The sequence below is a fragment of the Sander lucioperca genome, chromosome 3 (assembly GCF_008315115.2).
Source record: "Sander lucioperca isolate FBNREF2018 chromosome 3, SLUC_FBN_1.2, whole genome shotgun sequence".
In the NCBI taxonomy this organism is placed as follows: Eukaryota; Metazoa; Chordata; class Actinopteri; order Perciformes; family Percidae; genus Sander; species Sander lucioperca.
This window is the reverse complement of record NC_050175.1, coordinates 30,122,785-30,142,376: the sequence shown is the minus strand read 5'-3', so window position 1 is coordinate 30,142,376 and position 19,592 is coordinate 30,122,785. Positions and strand designations below refer to the sequence as shown.

The following is a 19,592-nucleotide window of genomic DNA, read 5'->3' as shown; positions in this document are numbered from 1 at the left end:
CGGTGTTGTGTTACTCTCGGTAGGTTGTGTTAGATGGGTAAACTTTGAACAGATTATAGATAGATAGATAGATAGATAGATAGATAGATAGATAGATAGATAGATAGATAGATAGATAGATAGATAGATAGATAGATAGATGGACGGACGGACGGACAGACAGACAGACAGACAGACAGACAGACAGACAGACAGACAGACAGTACATGTAGCCTACATGTAGCTGTGTATGTATGTGCATGTAAGTTACACACAGGGATACAAGCTGAAAATGCTGCCTTAGCTGTGTGAATGCGTCCAACACATCAAAAAGTCCGAATTCATTTAGGATTTGCGATGTTAATAACCTAAATCAAGAACTCTTTTGTGGAGTTTTCACGTTAAAAAAAGTCCGTTTTTGTTAGAGCTAAATAAAAAAGCTGTTTTTTTTTTTTCACAATTTCCTTCTTATAACATTTACATTACAGTCATAAACGTTTGGCATTATTTCTTACAAACTTTAAAGACTAGAGCGAGGCAATTCAGTGTGTTTGAAGATTAACAAAGAAATAAGACTAAAAATATTTTACTCACGTCAAGGAATCGCTCACTCCTCTGTCCATGTAGCCAAAAGCTAAAGAAAAGCAATAAGGAGCAGCTTTCTGTGCTGTTAAACAGCTGCTTCCTTCATCCGCCTGCCTCCCCTGAAACCCCCGATAGCTGTCTAAAAATATTGCATTTTATATCAGCAAATCGCGATTAATATTGCATTATCTGCATTTAAAAATTCGTTTAAATGCAGCGGAAACTGAAGCCCACCAAAAAATATTTAAAGTATTGGGTGAATAGAAATATTTAGAGTAGGGTGAAGGTTACACACCTTTCTACTTTAATTTAATTTCTGCTCTCTCTCTCTCTCTCGCTCTCGCTCTCGCTCTCGCTCTCGCTCTCGCTCTCTCTCTCTCTGTCTGTTGTGAAACTTCATTAAATGTTGATTGTCATGCCTGTTTTAACACAGCAACAAGCGGTAACTTCATCTTAGTTAAGAATTCCAGACATACAAATCAATGTTTCTTTTAACAGCCTATTCTGCTGTAATTAAGGCCATTATAGGTGCAAATAGTCAAATAGATGGGAAACTAAAACAACAACATACCAATGCCCTAGTTTAATCACTGGTTATAATTATAGTTATTAGATCAATTAACTTGGTCTGTTGTGCCATTTGAAAATGTAACATTCCTTACATTTCCAAACACTTATTTACTTACACGTAAGGTATTTTATTATTATAAGCCTATTATTATTGTTGTAATTATTATTATTATTATTATTATTATTATTATTATTATTATTATTATTATTATTATTATACATATTGTTGATTATCTACTTTTTTTTTTTTTTAAACAAGAAGCGAAAATCAGTTTCAGTTTTACAATGTGTTAATGGCCTAGATAAGATTTGCATAGGCTTCATGCTCCCAAATGGGCCATTTTTACCCAACCATAAATCAGACAAACTTTGAAGACATCCAAGAATTTGTTCGATTGATGAACATTTTATCTCCAGTGTAAAAATGCAAGAGAAAACTGTAAAATTAAGACATTTAAAATCATTACAAAACTGACATCTAAAATAAAATAACGTCATCATTTATATTAAGCTGTGGCCACAGTAATACGTTAAACCATTTCACCAATATTCCGATTAAGACCGTAATAAGTATGTTCAGTGTGGGCCCAATCACAACCAGAAAAAACATCGATTTCTTTCTTCAATTTATTAGAAGATTGCTGGAACACACCTCCCTGTTGAATTTGGCTTACAGGATGAATAGTACCAATGAAAGTAAAGAGAACAACAGAAGAGAGTAGAGAGAAGTTGTGAGAGAGGGAAGGAGACAGTGGGACATTTTCCATGATGCACATGTCGCCGCAGTTTTGTAAACATACTTGTGCACAAAGTAAAATATATTACTTACACAACGTTTCCGTAACAATTAACACGACAAACAACGTGGTGATCTTGATATGAAAACAGGCATTTAAACAGTGACTTACACCATCCACAAAAGAAGGTCTATCAGTAGACAGCTCTACTGTACGCAGTGATTCTTTTTTCCAATGCATAGAGTGTTTGCACTGCAAACCAAAACACATGAAAGAAAACTTGTTTTGTTTTCATGGTGATATCTCCTTGATGAAGCAGACAAGGATTTCGTGCTCTCTGGATCTGTTTGAAACTCCTCCTTGTGATGCCAATGGTGTCAATATACCCTATCATGTATTTCCAAAACACTGGAGCTCACCTCTGATACGTGACAAAGTGATGTCTGTATATACAAAAAAACATTTCGACATCACCGATCTATAAACCTAAAGGGTCTTTTGTGCAAATTCAAAATAAATATATCTCTAGATGTGACAGCCTAAATTACCGCCCGTGAATTAGGATTCCATGCAGGCCTAAACAATGTTTTCGTTATAGCCATAAACGTTTGCAACTAAACTTGAGTTCATAGCAGCCTCCAAATAAGAATAAATGAACACATGAATAAATGAACAGATTCATGAAATATTCTATACCAACAACGACAAAAATCAAACCAAAAACACAGTTCAACAATCAATGAGGTAATTCGTAAATGGCTATACTTCAAATAATAGGCCTATCAGGAGAAAATAACTCGCTATAGTATCAAGCAAATTACCTCCTTCCACATGTTTTTAAAAGGCAATGTCGACGTCGCTAAACTTTTCCCCTCGTAACAACTGAGCGAAACTTGTGTAATCTGTTATTTGCATACTTCACATTCACCGATAACGTGAAAATAAACAAGATATATGAAGCCTCATAAAATGGGTAGGCCTATCTAAAGCCCATTGTGCACCAACGTGTAAAATCGCTGGAGACAAAAGACTGAAAATGGTGTCTTAGTGTCCCTTGGTCCCCAAATTCGGTCCCACAACTTTTTTGTTTTTCTTTTCTTTGCCCATCAGTGAGCAGCGGAAAATTTCAACCTCTTCTGCTTCTGTCTTTGGTTACAAAACCACACTCGCACCACATTTTTTTTCAGGTCCAACTTTTCCGCTATAGCTGCGATTTTCTCGGACGACGGCCGAGGCTGTACGGCGAAGTAAGCCTCCAAAGACCTCTTTTCTGGGGCCGCTATCGAGGTCCTCTTGCGTTTCTTTTCCCCTCCGTTGAAAATGTCAGGTTTGCTCATTTTCTCCCTCTGGGCCCCCTCGGCCTCCTCTAGCCAGGCCTGGAGGATAGGTTTGAGCGCAATCATGTTGTTGTGGGAGAGAGTTAACGACTCGAATCGACAAATTGTACTTTGGCTCAGTGATCCCACGCCGGGGATTTTGAGATTAGCCAGTGCGCCTCCCACGTCCGCCTGGGTCACCCCCAGCTTGATCCTCCGCTGCTTGAAGCGCTCCGCGAAAGCCTCCAGCTCCCTTGGGTCTGTGTCTGAGTCATTGATGGAGGAGAGTCCGTTGTTAGTGAGTCCTGGGCCGACTTGGCTCCCCCCGTGATGGCCCGGTAAGAGCCCGTGGTGGGTGAGAGGCGAGTTCATGCTCATAGCCTGGTGGGAGAGGTGACTCAAGCCGTGCATGTGAGAGTGCGGGTGGGCAGAGGAGGTGGAGATGAGCCCTCCGCCGCCACCTCCGCCGCCGCCGCCGCCTCCTCCACCGGACCCGTCGTGCGCACCGGACATCAGAGCGAGGGACGGCGAAGTGATGTGGTCCATGATATCCTGTGGCTCCAGGTTCTGATGGTGGTGGTGGTGATGGTGATGGTGGTGGTGGGCCAGTGGCACAGTGGATGTCGACGAGCATGGCACCGTGCTCATCGTGTGGTAGGTGGCGTCGGGCTTGAACGGGTGCGTCTTGCCCTGGGACACGGCGATGTCCACGGCCGCCAAAGCCTCAGCCCGGGCCAGCAGGGTCTCATCCAGACTCGCAAATATGTTATTTTGTAGCTGCAAGGGCGACAATTCAAATTAAGAGGAGGGGAGAATGAAGGGGTGCGAAATGGGTAAGAAATGGGGAAAGACACGGAGAAAAAATGAAGACGTCAGAGAAAAGAAAAAGGAAACAAAAAACATAAATAAATGTATCCGTCAGTCGGGACATTTGGCGACACAAAACACAGCCGGAGTATTCTTCCTAAGCGGCAAGTCATACAAATTAATACAAAAACACTAGGCTAAAACCAGGATTTGCGTAAGCATGCTTTCAAAAAGAAGACTATTCCGAGTGATTGCCGCGGAATACATGAAAAAAACATTAAGTGCGCGTCTTGGCTGAATGTGCCTTGGAGCACCCCTTGTTATTACGCACAAACAGCGTTCAGCGTTACATGCAGCCTAGGCACGAAAAGAAAAAGTCAAAGTTTTTTGGGTATAATTTACCTGTGGAGTTTGTAGACAGGCTCTCCTTATAGCTTCCGAGCTGGAATGCAAAGTGGTGTACTTGTGCTCGGGTAAAGAGGGATGCATTGCGAAGTGCGGCTGTTTGCTGTTCATGGACATCATCTTGGCGAGCTTCTCCAATTAAAGTGCACGGGAAGAAAGGGGGGAAAACTGCTACAAGAGCAGGAAAATAGTCATAGATACACAGTGATCCTTTGCCTATCCAGTAATGATGCAGTGTAGTTCGCCGTGTAGTGCGCCGAGTGCAGCCTTGAGCCCGGAGATCACAGAGATGCCTGCAGTCTCTCAGACGCACTTATCTGTCTACTGTTTCCCACTGCTGGGGATGAGAGAGGCTCTTACACCTGAGCGCCTCAGATCTCGTCAAGCCCGTGCTCGGCTGCTCTCGCGAGACACAAACTGCCAGAAAAAGTGAACAGGCTGACAGATAAAAAACTGCAGGGCAGGCTGTAACATCTGGAGACTAGACGCCTGCGTTTTTAAGGGCTCACTCCACTCCACTCCAGCCACCGAACTGCGCAGGTCCCAATGCCGTTAGGCCTTATTCTTTCCTTGGAGGTGGAAACCATTGACTTAACGCTGATTATTTTCGCTGCCATATACTTAATACTGGGCTTTATCTATCTGATTTCAGGAAGTTGTTTAAATATAGAATTATAGGTGGGGAAGATGAAAAAATATGAGTAGGCTAATCATTCAATATTGTGTCATGAGTGAAAGCAATATTATAATGTATTGTGTATTTTATTGACTAGCTTTTCACAACATTTAAATGTGTAGGGCTCTGTTCTTGGCCCACTGTCTCTCATCTTAACCCTTAAGAAGTAATGAGACCGCCGCCTCATCATTAAAGCCCATCATCGCCAGATGAGCACTAAACAAATTGATTTAATACATCAGCGTAACCTTGTACACAGTCTTTACCTAAATGAATTAATCCCAATGAGTTAACACTTCATTTATTCAAACCACAACGGTTACCCAATTAAAATTTCATGCAGCGATTAGAGGTATGTGAAATATACATGATATCGTTAAATTTGCATAATAAATAAGGTGCTTTCTGCTACAATAGAATTACTGTGCGTGAGGTCTTTGTGTGTCGTTATAGGCTACAACATGCATTTATCAGCATGAACAAGCTATGAGTTTTTTTTACTTTTTATGGTAGCAGATTAATAATTACCATTTAATGTAATGCAAATTATGTGGGAAAAATAGCACAAAGAGAGAAATAAGACAATGTCCACTAAATATTAATCCCGAATTCCACTAGAAAGCCCAATATGGAAAAATTCCCCACAAAATGCACACCACTATGGTAGCCCATGATAATGCAAAGAAACACAAAAGAAAAGTTTCATACATTGTTTCTCCTTGCGTAACTATTTTATTTTCTTAACACTCTTGCATTGCAAAATGTATTTCAAAATATCAGTTTTTCATGATAGTTGTGTTCATCTGTCTTCAGTATTGCATGTCATAAAAAGATTACCACGAGGACCATGTTTACTGAATAACTTGAAATGACAAACACATACAAGTAGGCTGAAAGTATGAAAATGTCTTGGCACTAAAACTGGTGCACTACAGTATGACAAAGAACAGCACAGAAGTGTTTGTCAGATTACAACAGACAGAATTTCAGACTGTAAAGGCTGGCTTTAAAAGCATTTAACTGCCACTGAGACCTACAAGTATACTACACAAAAAAAAAAAACAACTATCTGACAAAGCTGTCATATTTTGTCTTAAATTCATACAATATAACAGACAAAATTACAATAACTTACACTGGAGGATCACACTCACAAATTTATTCTGACGCAAAATTGAGTTAATGTTTCCACCCACGTGTGGTTGTGAAACCTGAACAAAACATACTACAGCGCACGGTACAGTGACAACACACAGGTTCCGTTTGGACAACCTTCACATGAGCTTTGAAAGTTTTGTGGGACTGCTTGTGTTAAAGGGACTGTGAGACTTCCTCTTTGTCGGCTGGCTGATGTTCAGTGTGTGTCTGTCTCTTGTTGTGTTCACAGGTTTACCAGTGCAGATGGGGGAGGAGGAAAGGTTTACATGATCATGGTCTTGGCTTGCAGGACTGAGAGAGCCAGAAGGACCGGCCTTATTCTCTTCCAGTGAATCAAACAGCAAGTCAAAAGACAGTTCATCAGTCTGAGAGGGCCCTTCGTGCCCTGCACAGTCAGGGACATTGGCACCGCTCTCCCTATCTGACACCAGTGCAGCAAAACCTTCCTCTGCAGAGCCGTTTGGAGCCTCTTTCTCATTCAAGGTGCCACCCACGTTGACACGTGGTGGGGGGTTCTTCTGGTCACACTGTATAACAGGTTCGCAACCACGGCTTGACGGGCCATCACGGCAGGTTTGTGATTCTGGGACGAGGGTGTTGTCCAAGTCTGCGGGAGGGGAGGAAGCCAGGGAGAGCTGTGATCCCCGGCTACTGGTGCTCTCTCCATCCAACATCATGGAGTCCAACTCGGAGATTTTGTCCATGTAAGCTGCATCCATGGAAGCCTCGCTGGAAATCTGGAAACCACCAGGCTCGTCATCATCTACATCGTCATCTTCTTTAACTGAGATTTCTTTACTTGGACCTGGACATGACTCGTCACTAGATTTAGATCTCTGCCAACCACCCCAGAAGACAGACTTTGAGGGTTCCACGTCAGTAACTGGAGGCAAGTCGTTGGGGAATTTGTCGAGGCTGCTGAATTGGTTCTCCATGGTGCTGCTACTTTTGCCAGGACTAGGAAAGTCTTCAAAATCAAGCCTCCTCAGATAAGACGCAGGTTTAAATGCAACTTTCTTTTCACGGACGCCAGGGCTTCTCAGAGTCAGGGACCGGAAGGCAGAGGACGGAGTGGTGGGCAAAAGGTCAGAGGAGGTGCTTTCCAAGTCTTTGGTTTTCTGGTCACCCGTCAGATTCTTCTTAGACTCTTTGTGATCTGCAGACGGCATGAACATCAAACTGTGATGTCTAGAAAATGTCCGACCTACTGCCACTGGATTGCTGCAGATTGACTCCCTCTCATTGTCACTCAAGCTTCTCATCATCATGTCGATTTTGTGTGGCTGTGTGGGAGCTGCTGCCTCGGCCTCGCTATTCCAGCATGCTTCCTGCCCATCAAGACGTCTCTTCTCGGACTTTCTGACCCGAGACTCCAGGTCTTCGATGTACTGGTCGCTGCGCTCCAGAGCCCTTTTTAAGTGGTCCACATCACGCTCGTGCTGCTGGATTTTAGCTTCCAGTGCTGCCACTGTGTAACGACCAAACCTGGGGACAGATCAGTTTTTCTTTAAATTGTTCAAGGGTTATCATGACAGAAAAGCCAAATAACATTTAGCTGAGTGACACAATTGTTTTCAATTGTCATGCGCTTGACCATGCAAATGTACCTTGTGCAATTGAAAAGAAAGTAAAACCAAGATATCTAACTATAAATCAAGGACCCACTGTGTGTTTTTTTTTCAGATAACTCAAGAACCGTTGGTCCAATCTACTTCACATTTGGCTTCCTGGGAACCCAATGAACTTGGGGTTTGACATTTGGAGCTGTTTGGACAGCGTTGGATATTGGATATTAATAAACTGAATAAAACTAAACGATCGCACAATGAAGGCTGAGGGGGGAAAAGTGCTGCCATAACACTGGCTCTTCCATGTCTACCCTTTCATAATAAAAGCCCAGCTTAAATTCACTCAGAGCATTTAGCCAAGAGGAAACTCACTAAAAAGCTATTTTTTGCCGACACTAGAACAAAAGCCAGAAACTTTATCGTATATTAATTGCTGTGAGCTGTAAATTCACCACTTCTAAGCGGACGGCAGAAGATAACGTTATCTCGGAGCTCTCTTCCTTCATCTCACTCAGACTAGGTTGTGTAAGTGTGCCAACTTATAACACTAATAACATTACTGTCGGCAAAATACTCCACTAATTAAATCCATACTTTAACGTTAAGCCGGTTTGAAAATGAATACCTCTGCTCAAGTGTTAACTCATTAACGATAACAAGGACGAGACAGCACCCCTGTCATTAAACGCTGAGTGTGGCGATATCAACATGCAATATCGTTCACGAAAAAGACGACACTAAAATGTAGTTAAGACAAAAACTCCGGTGGTTGATTAATGCAGATTTTTGCTGATTGGCTCTCATAACGGGCGCATGACACACCGCCATGAGGCAAATGTCTGATTACTTCACATTTTGTGATTCAAATCTGAATCTGCAACATAGTAGTACAAGGTTTTCCTCTGAAATAGAAGTAAACCGTAAGTCGGTAGTATGTAGTATATATATATATATATATATATGTGGTTATTAAGTGCTTTGGGGTCCTTCTGTAAGTAATTTCGGGGTACATTATTGTTCTGGAGGAAGCTACAAGCAGCAATACCACAGGCCAAGCAATCTGGCCGTTCCAAACAGGCATGTTTTGAACAAGGTTATTATAGTTTAGCATTTTTCATTAGTTTTTATTTTTATTTCGTTTTGACTTTTTGTTTTCAAATTCAGTTTAGTTTTAATTAGTTTTTAAAGCGGGTTTGCTAGTTTAGTTTAGTTTTTATTTTTTTGAAAATGCTTAGTTTTAGTTTAGTTTTTATTAGTTTTAGTCTTTTTTTGTAATATAGGTTATTTGTCGGGGGATTCAAAAAGGTCAGAAAAAGTATCATTTAATAATAACTCAACAAAAACATCATACAATTTTAGAAATATGTATTCACAATGTATTCAATAATAAGACCAGTACATACAATGTAGCCTACATATGGTCATAATAAATATGTTAACAGTCTACACAAGATGCCGCAGTAAGTGCAAAATGTGTAAGTGACGTGTTCCAGGAAAAAAACCTATATAGCCAACAGACTAAAGAAGAAATATATGAACAGGTGTTTTGAACTTTGGTTCGAGTAAAGTGGCGAACTTTTTGAAGTCAATCGACTCACACAGTTGTGTAGACATCCCAGTATCAATCCACATATTAACCCACGCTTCCTCCCACTTTTGGTGTTCCTGCGTATTTACTAACCAGCAGCTATCGGGTCGCCGGTGAAAGCCCTCCTGTAGTGTTCTCTGTCCTGCTGTTGTCTCTGTCATGCTGCCTGGCCCTGTATCCATACATCCATGCCCGTAACGTTACCGGGGTTAGCTTCTGTTTCGGGGAAAGGGGTCTTTGCTTTCTCCTTTACCTTGTTAAGGTAAGCTAGGTTAGCCTCCTAGCTTGTGTGCGCTTCTCAAATGTATTTTCAAATTCATGGGATTTTTTCCTGTAATAAATTGTCCACATATTTTACCACCTTCCACTGCAAGGCACTTGCTTTTATCCGACACAGTCATAATCAAATAGGTGCCGCTTTCTTCCGACTTTCGGTACCGCCATGATGCCAGGCGAGGGGCACGGACATGTTGTGTTCAATTTCACATGGAATGTCGGAATTTCTGGGTTCCCAGTCGGAAACTATACACGTCTACAAGAAATGTCATGGTCAGAGAGATATAACGTTATTTGCTCTATGAAAGACGTCGACCAAGACGAAAACTAAGGACATTTACTTGTTAGTTTTGCATACAGACATTACAGTTTTAGTTTAGTTATCGTTTTTTTGTAATGCCTCGTTTTTATTTTCAATTCAGTTAACGACGATGTTTTTCCCCACCTAGTTTTCGTTATGTGAGAGAGAGAGTCAGTCTGCTGGGGTTAGCCTTTAGCCTAGCACATGCTCGTTTGTCTGTTAATGTTTCCTCTCACACCGGCTCTGGCGTCTCCTTGTTCGGATGGCAGCATTAGCCTGCTACGTGGACCAGAGGCTGAAGCCGCGGCTCTGTCTACTGCTGCCATCCAAACGAGGACACGTCGGAGGCAGCGTGATAGGAAGCTTTGTGCTGTAGATGAGCCGGTAGTTTAGCGTTCTGCTAACCCTAGCTCGGGGCTGCGGCTAATTCAAGTTTTGTTTCTGTAGCTAACTAGAGCCTCACAGTACAGTATGTCATCTCAAAGGGCTTTACAAAGAAAACAGGACAGTCATTCTCATGCTGCTATATAACGGCATGCCATCAGGGTGAAAGGAATGGTTAGTACTCGTAAATGTTACTGTATGAAGCCTGATGGGAGAGGGAGAGCTGCAGGAGGAGGTCTCGCTCTACTTCAAATTCTAGCTTCTTTTTTTTTTTCTTTAACTTTGTCTTTTGAAACATCAATTTAGAAAATGGCCTATGACCATTTTTGATTTGACATAGAAAGGGCTGAGCAAATCAAACAGGAATTACTGACCTTAGCGGCGAGTTACTGCCTCCAACTTGAATTGAAACAGAATTACCTCACTGCTCCCAATGGCTAAAATGTGCAACTACAACTATCTCTCACAGTTAATGTTGTCTGTACTGTTGACATGACATTGACTTAGACGCATTTGTCCCTTTCTAACCGAATGCGAGTTAAAAACGAAAGAAAGAAAGATACTTACTTCTGAGGAGATCTGCTCGCCACCTCTGTTTTCAATCTCATATTCTCTTGTACAAGGTCAACATTTTGAGATCGTAATGCCTTATTTGCCTAAGGATGGTAAAGTAACACATTTGCCGAATGTTACAAAGGATTCCACAAAGGTAGCAACAAAACTCAATCAAGCATAGTATTTATGTCACAGACGGAAGCATCATGTAAGCTTATCTTCATCACTGTTCCTATTGAAAGATGGTAATGTCAATGTCTGCCTCATTCCTTCATATCATATGATGAATCAGAATGGCAAACACCTGTTATCAATATACGATCAATATAGTTGATGTCAATACAATTTATTGATTACTATAGGTTACGTACCTCCTTTAGCTTATCCATGTCCTGCTTTACTTTATCACAAACATCGGTGGCAGCGCGCAGCTTGTTGGTCCATTCTTCCAGGACAAAGGGGTCAACTTTTTTGTCATCTGTTTGCAGTGTATTAATGCTGCAGGGATCCAAAGCAATCTTCAGTTGTGACTCCAGACTTTGATTTTTTGTTTTCAGCTCCTCGTTTTCTCTGATGAGCCCTTCAAATTCCTCCTGTTAGAGAGAAGAGTGTGAAACTTCAAATAGGTTTTAACAATAAAGGCATCCCCGTGTCATCAGTGTTGGAAAGTTAGCGCTGCTACTATTACAACATTGTTTTTCCTTTTAGGCAAACCTAAAAACTGGACACTGTGTTGTAATCTGAAATAATAATGAATTGTTTTCATAGAATCTACCTGCATCAGTGGATGGTGCCTGCTGCAATTGAAACTCCCCTCATTGTCTATGCTTGCGTTTTTGTGGTGATAAACCCTTCGATAAAGTCTGCTCAAGAGCATCAACCTGCTTGTTATTGCTGTGAAATACATAGCATGATACACCCGTACCTCATACTCCCGCAAGAGCAGTTCTCCTCTGGTTTTTCTGAGACATTTCCTCATGGAAGGACTATCATTGTGATCATTTGTGCCTCCTATAACAGAATTACATGATTAAAGTAACAGATAAACAGACTTGACAACAAAACACGTATTAAAGTAATATTACCAAGTCACTCAGCTTTGATGAAGATGCAACAATGCATTAGTTATGTTAATATAGAGCTGCTACCCAAAAACATAACTATGAAAGGCTGAGGTGCTGCCTTTTAAACTAAAAGTAAACGTATCTCAGACTCTCAGAGAGTTGTGGTAGTATTTATTAAATATTTAAGGCCTGTCCTTGTAGCCTTCACTTAAGTAATTAATATTAGAATATCAATTAATTGTATATAACATATTCTCCATTCAGCACAGTAATTGGGGCCAGGATATCTTTAGCCTACCTTAGCACAAAAACTATAGCAGATAAAAACAGCTTGCCTGAGTCTAAAAGTGAAAAATGTGTCTTCCAGCAGCTCTATGTTGCATATTGTTTGCCAGCAAGATACCAATACAATAGGTAGGTACAATAGATAGGAAAGTGTGCAAAGAGAGCACTTCTGGGGTGCTATGTGCAGTCACCAGACCCACAAGATTACATTTCAACTTGTATTCACAAACTGGGATCAACAAGGCGTTTTATACTAGCTCATAGATTTAGTTTCTTGATTAACTCATAATATATATATATATATATATATATATATATATATATATATATATATATATATATATATATATACACACACACACACACACATACACTGTTTGGTTTGGTGGAACAAGCAAACCAGTTTTACTGGCCTAACATGAATCTGAAGTTTACTACACTGAAATGATACAGTCTACAACTTCCTATGAAGTATGTGGATATAATGGTCCAACCCGCTGTCAAATGGGTGAAAAGCAATAGCAGTTAATTTCACTCATAATCCAAAAACTGTATTTTTTTGTTGATTGCGCTATTGATAAAACGAACATTGTAACTGCCTGAACTTGACTGCAACTTTAACAGCATGCCTTATTTAACATGATGTCACGATGACTCAACTGTGACATTCTGCAGATGCTACCTCCTCTACTTCCTTGTCTGTTTCCCCTTCGTTTGTAGGTATGGAGCTACTCACCGATGATTTCCCTGCAGGGGTTCTCTGCTGTGATGGGGACTCTGCAGGTGGGACATTGGCTAGCTTTCTTTAACCACATTTCCATGCAGGAGGAACAGAACACGTGGTGGTTGGCACAAATGACCGGCTGCCTTACCTGCACAGACAGAGATAACGAGCGGATTCTTGGTTAACTTTTGCAATAAGTTACATTAACGCCAGACAACCAAGTTTAAGTTAGTTACGGTAACTAACGTCCGCTTCATAAACGTCTTGTTACGGTAAACTGGTAACGTAACAACGTTAAGGTTGCTAAGGCAGCAGTTTATCTCGTGTAAACACATCATCTTTGTTTAGCGGCTGACGTACTTTAACGATTTAAAAACGAAACAGCAGTTAACGTTACCTTTCCGAGACATATCTGGCATGAAATCGGCAAAGTCAGATAAAGAGTGGATGTCTGAAAGTTAAGAGCCATGCTTTTTGAAGGAATACAGCGCACAAACACACACACACAAACTTTCCCACCAGTCCCCGCTGCGCAGCGCGCCGAGTCTCAGATCTACGGAAAGCCAAAAAGGCCTAAAAGGCTGTACTTCGCAAACGTTTAAAACTTAAATGCAGCATGGGATGTGCAGCGGCAGAACCTGTGGAAAAGTGTGGGAAGTCATGAAGCATGACTGTCCAAAGAAACAGAAATAGAAAATGGAAGTCATAAAGATCAGGTACAAAAGAAGGCTAAGCCATGAGGAAGCAGATAACTTAGGAAAGAAAAGATTCAAGAAATAAGGGTAAGAAGCATGATGAATATTGGTTGCAACACGTTCTTAGCATTTCTTTCTGGCCATGGTGATTTTCTGTTTCTGACAAGAAATAACAAAACAATTGAGAAAACTATTAACTAACTTAAGGAATGTGTATGATTCACATGATCGTAAATGTAGGCTAATTTGAAATAGTTTTAAAAAAACATTCTAAAAATTAGTCGGCTTCTCACTTTTTCCCCATAACAATAGCTTAGATGTATGAAATCAGCCCAATGCTCCATCCATTCTGTGACGAATAAAGCAAAGAATGAATAATATATTGTATGTCCATAGGTTTTAGGTGAGAAAAGTATCTGTTGTCTATTTGTCCGTAAAGTTTAGGTTTTTGTTATGTTCAGTATCGAGCAATAACATAGAAGTTTAAATTTACCATCTTCAACTGATTTTAATGTTCCAACACTTTCAAATAGCTGATATCAACAACAATTTATTCCAGACCATATATGACATGTGGCCAGTTGATGACTCACCCCAAGTAATTAAAATGTTAATTCACAATTGACAGATTTTATGTTAATGAATATTAAAGGTGGGAACTGACATTTGTACATCATTTTATATGCATCCAGAGCAAAAGTCAACTCATGGGTTTGATGGGCAAGACAGCTATTTTCCCCATAACAGTCTATAAAGCCACCAGCAGTCATCCAGAGGAATTCTGAAATTGGGGTGTGATTTGCATTTCATAGATTATACTGGAAAATAAATGTTAAAAATAATGAAACTCGGAAAAAGAGTTTCCAAAAGTTTAATGTGGTAAATATAACTAAATTGTATACTCGCAGATATACAGCATCATACAGATACTTTCTATTTGGGTTAAAATTAGCTTGTAAACAAATATAGCTGTTTTTCGAGTAAACTCTGTATTATTTACACAGTAAAGTTCTGACAAAACTTAAAGCAGACAGGGACTTACTGAGTTGGTATCACTAGAAAACTAGGTTGCTAATAGGTCAATGTGCTCCCAATACCTAAGAATATAATGTTTTTGTATTTTTCTCAAAATAATAAATTACTGCAAAATTATTATTTTTTATTTCAATATCAAATTACTGCAAAATGACAATTCCTTACTTAGATGCCACCAACAGCACATTCATTCATTCATTTCAAGCCTGCCCATAATGAAGATTGCAATGTAATATTTAGCAAGCCTTCATCTCAGGTAAACGATCTATTTTATAAATAATGATACAGAGTGATCTAATATTAGCATAATTTCCACTACAAATATTTTAAATTACATCTCCACCACAGTTTAGCCCTCCAGAGCCATTACTCATATCTAAACCAACATGTCCTGTGCTTCATTGTATCTCAAACCAGGACATCTTCTCAGGATCTAATATGATTAGAATCGACTGGCTGCAAAAAAGCTTGTACACTGATGCCAGTTTGAAAACATCACCGGTACTTGTTTGGTTGTTTTCAATGGAATATTAAATGCATCACAGACCACCACTTGTTCTCACTCATTTTTCATAGCACTATTGGTTTTATGACAGCATTTGGAGTGAAGGTACATGATTAAAATGATTAAGTTAAATAAGCTGAGCTAAATGTAGTATCAGTTTGCATAACATTATTTAATGTTACTTTTTATTACCACTGTAAAATGAGAATTTATTATACAGACTTCAAACAGCAGGTATATACAAACAAGGAAATATTCCAATATTTTTAGTAACCTTTTCTGATTGAACTAAAAAAAAACGGCAGCACGAGCTCTCATTCAAGTCCATATTCGTCTCAATATCACAAATGACTTCAAAGAGCACCTGCCATGCAAGATGCACTTTCTACTGTGCCATAGTAAACCTGCAAATTGTAACTGAAGTGGTTCATGAATTTGTTACTGGAAAACTCACTCTGGAATAACCAATAACAGACTGAAATTAAAGAAAAACACATTTTCAACATGTCCCATTGTCCCTCTAAGATTGCATTGCTTTGCAACAGGCCAGTCATTAATTGGTGACAGTCAATTAATCACAGCTGTTACAGACGGCTGCATCTATTGATCTTGTTCGAGCACTTATTTTTCATCCCTAAATGACACCGATTGCCAGATTTGACCAGCATGTGTAATGGACAGTAAAGAACCAATGACCCGTGTGTCAGTCTTACCACTGGTCGGGATCTGGATCCCCTCCCCCACCTCTTGCAAATAGCATCTTTACCATTTAGCTTGGAAAGGTTTAGACTGCCCTAAGAGCACAGCAGCGAAACAGTGCGCTCTGGTGCTCAGATGACCTTTTCTGTTTAAGGCCTAATCTTTGACAAATGCTTGCTTTAATTAGCCTGATACCCCCTGCCTAGACTGCAACCCCACCGCGCTCCTCTCTCTCTCTCTCTCTCTCTCTCTCTCTCTCTCTCTCTCTCGCTCTCTCTCTCTCTCTCTCTCTCTCTCTCTCTCTCTCTGTCTTCCCCAATGTGCTTCCTAGAAATTCTCAAACACACATCAATGTGATTTAGATAGGAATTAAATAACAGTCACGTAGCCAGAGGTGGGACAAAATGTGGGAAATCTATTTGAAGTATTGCATTTAAGGGAATGATAAGACAAATATGGTGTTTCAATTATACCGGAAGAGAAGAACATGTAACATCACTTTTTAGTATCATGCCTAACAGGCTCTCATATTATTGGAATTGCAGTATATTACTCATAAAGGCACCAACAGTCTAGTTTAGAGAAGGTGGTATTTAAAACACTGTGTAAAATCTTTAGACATAAGCACCAATTTTTTATGATAATGCGTAGATAATGAATATCCAATAGTGTATTTCAAATGTAACAAAAGAGAACAAAACACAGAGAAAGAGGTGATGTTGGGGAGCGAGTATAAGAGTAAAAAGATTAGCCAGTGCACATTAGGAGGTTTAAGATAACATGCAATGGCAACTGCAGGCCTCATCTATTGATTAGCCACTATCAGAGACAGTAGAGTGTGTTTGTGTGAGAATGGCAGAATGTATATGCTTCAAATGAGTGCATGAACTGGAAAGTACCAGTAATTTAGATTTTACCATAAAGTTTGAACGTGAGGAAGTAAATTTGGCAAATGTTTCTGATTACTTTCCAACACTGCTGAAATGAAATCCTCTCAAAGCCTCACCATTATCCAGAGACTGCAGCAGAGCATGCATCCCTCTCCCACTGCAGTGGCAAACACAAGTAAAATAGATGCATGGCTACAAATCCTTGTTTTATTGGAAAGGGGCCTAATTATTAGGATGTAAGTCAGGCTGTGACTGGAGGGCCGTCTCCTTGATGCAGGCCTGGTTTATATTTATCCCCTCCTCTGCAGCTACAGCAGCAGCAGTGCCACCATCACTACCAGCAGTGTGTGGCGCTTTTATTACATTGCCCACAGGCAGGTTCAGCCCTGTCACACACATACACACACACACACACACACACACACACACACACACCCACCCACACAGCCTGCAGGACCAGAAGCCAGTTGAGTCCCCTCCACAGCAGAGTTACCCCACATCCCCATGCAGCCCCACATGGGCCCTTGGGACAGTGGAGGGAGGGAGCGGGTATTATGGTAATACTATAGCCTGCTGCTCCCTTCCCCTCTCCTGCAGCACAGCTGGGAAGGACCATCATTACAAGTATTGTAGCAATCTGTTTAAGAGGGACACATTGGAGAGGTTGGGTGACAGAGAGAGGATGAGTGCTGCATACATAGATCACATAAAATATGATTAAAATGTGTGTGAGGGGACCAGGAATAAAATGCAAAACTTGTTATGAACACCTTATATCAAGTCTACTGTCAAAATGGCCAGCTGTAAATCTCTATTTTCCCCTCTTTACTTTTTTATTTTATTAAAGGTTTCTGTGTTGAGCTGGTCATATCTCAAGACACGGGGCCTGTGGCACATAAGGAATAAATAGGACATAAAGTACTTGAATCTCTAATGCCTCATATAGCTTTACTATATTATATTGTGTCACGAGCTGGAAATCCATTATAAAGTGACCAAAATCAAATAGCCTTGCAATAGTGCAACCACACTGCTCTTATGGTCAAATTACCCTGATTTCATGCAAACATTCTCCAACCAATTATTTTAGACACAACTGAAATCCAGAAGATATATCTATGAATTATTTATGGTAATTGATAAAAAGCTGTGATGCTCCGTGAGAAACTCCCACAACACATGTCTCAATGCTGCTTTAAACACCTGTTTTCAATAGATTAATGATTAAATATCAAGAAAGTCTGATCAGAATAAACAGCCTACTCCACAATTCTGGTAGCACATTAGGTCTTTGACAGGACGGTCAATCACTCACTGTCGGATTAGGCTGCTCAAAGCCATCTATCTACTTGTCTTGTTTAGGGGCAAAAGAGAAGGCTGTGATTCAGAGCCTTCCTCAGACTCCATCATCCTCACAGTATTTTTAGGAAACAGAGATATCAATTACATCCATTTTTTCCTCCCTGTGCCCTCCTTCTCATTCTATTTTCAGCTTAGTTTTGAACAGAAAGTTCGATTGATAAAGCGCAGAATCTATAACAGCATACACATATGCACAGAGGTGAAGGGTTATTAAATATTCTGAAGATGGACTATTAAAAATGCATATTATCCCATTATTCCTGCTGCCAAATAACTGGAAACTATATATGCCACAAGTCAGAAAAGTCTGGTCTTTTTCTTGTCTTGACCTGACAGAGGGCACGTGAAGAGGAGAGGGAGGAGAGTGGTCTTTTAAAAACTGCTTCAGTGCACTAATGTCCCTGAAACCTGAACCCTTATTGGATCTGAAGGGCATTATAAGACATGCATCCTCCAGACCCTCTGTTTAAAGGTGAGTGTATTAGTATATATCTAACAGCAGCAATGTGTATTACATCATGTCGGTCGAAACACAATGATGTTTAATAGTTGTATTGTGTTTTTTTATAAAACAACTACTAAAAGAGGACTGGTAAAATAAGGTTTGACAAAGACATTTGTCACCCCCCACACCTCCTCACCCTTACCACATACACAAACACACAAACACACACACACACACACACACACACACACCAGGAGGCCTTATTAATTATTTGTAGCCACTTGACTTCATATTGTTCTGCCAGTGGCTTGGTCAAAGATTATAATTACCACTTCCCTGTTTGTATCATTTTCCATCTCCTGTGCTTTTAGTGCAGTATTACTTCTCTTGTCCCTCTCTCTCCCTCTCTTCCTCCCTCTCTCCCGTATACACAAGACCAAAAGTGCAGGCACATCATTTATTGATAAGACAAAAAGAATGTAATGAAATTATCAATGTTCTTGAATTAATTATGAACATGATTAAGAAAGCTAAAATCTCAGGAGCCGGTCTCTCATTACCCATTCACTCTTAGGGATTGCTTTCATTCAGGGAAGGAGAAGCGAAAAAGCCTTCAAGCAGAGCCCACTCCGGCTCAGCCATTCTCCCTGTGTGCCTGTCCCCTTGTCTCTGCTGCCGGGCTGATTGACCAGCCCTTCCGACAGCCCAGCTGCCAGCCCGCCTGGACGCCTCCATAGCACCCATGCTTGTTACTGTGAGCACCGCTAGCTGCCTCGTGGCCTCTGACGTTTGTGTGGAAAGGAGAGGATGTGCTCAACCTTCCTGTTCTACACCTGCGTTCAAGCTCTGGGGTCTTGACCCTCCTAAAACTACTCGAGGTAAGTGAAACTTCTATTGTTGATTAGTCTTAAACTGCGTGTCTCTTGTAAAATATTTGTCAGTCGCAATTGTCTTGGGAAATTAAAATATTTTTTCCTCTGTTA

General features: G+C 40.5%; 2 protein-coding genes across 2 annotated transcripts; both read right to left on the bottom strand.

Annotated features, from left to right (window-relative positions):
* Nucleotides 1-1,747: 1,747 nt before the first annotated feature.
* On the bottom strand, nt 1,748-4,726 carry pou4f1 (POU class 4 homeobox 1). Its single transcript, XM_031306428.2, has 2 exons — nt 4,397-4,726; nt 1,748-3,964 (listed from the first exon to the last, which is right to left on the bottom strand). Exons 1-2 carry the CDS (start codon nt 4,517-4,519, stop codon nt 2,978-2,980), a joined length of 1,110 nt encoding a protein of 369 aa, XP_031162288.1. The 5' UTR covers nt 4,520-4,726; the 3' UTR covers nt 1,748-2,977.
* A 1,054-nt stretch (nt 4,727-5,780) lies between these two features.
* obi1 (ORC ubiquitin ligase 1) lies at nt 5,781-13,563 on the bottom strand. Its single transcript, XM_031306418.2, has 6 exons — nt 13,376-13,563; nt 12,991-13,126; nt 11,831-11,916; nt 11,277-11,498; nt 10,918-11,006; nt 5,781-7,718 (listed from the first exon to the last, which is right to left on the bottom strand). Exons 1-6 carry the CDS (start codon nt 13,445-13,447, stop codon nt 6,350-6,352), a joined length of 1,974 nt encoding a protein of 657 aa, XP_031162278.1. The 5' UTR covers nt 13,448-13,563; the 3' UTR covers nt 5,781-6,349.
* Between the last annotated feature and the right edge of the window lie 6,029 nt (nt 13,564-19,592).

Bases quoted from the DNA above. Each gene is read 5' to 3' on its own strand.
- pou4f1 (XM_031306428.2), bottom strand. From the start codon at position 4,519: ATGATGTCCATGAACAGCAAACAGCCGCACTTCGCAATGCATCCCTCT. The intron at 3,965-4,396 runs GTAAATTATACC...TCGCCCTTGCAG, and splicing joins CCTGTCTACAAACTCCACAG to CTACAAAATAACATATTTGC.
- obi1 (XM_031306418.2), bottom strand. From the start codon at position 13,447: ATGGCTCTTAACTTTCAGACATCCACTCTTTATCTGACTTTGCCGATT. The intron at 13,127-13,375 runs GTAACGTTAACT...CTGTCTGTGCAG, and splicing joins GCCAGATATGTCTCGGAAAG to GTAAGGCAGCCGGTCATTTG. The intron at 7,719-10,917 runs GTAAGTATCTTT...ATCTGTCCCCAG, and splicing joins GCGAGCAGATCTCCTCAGAA to GTTTGGTCGTTACACAGTGG.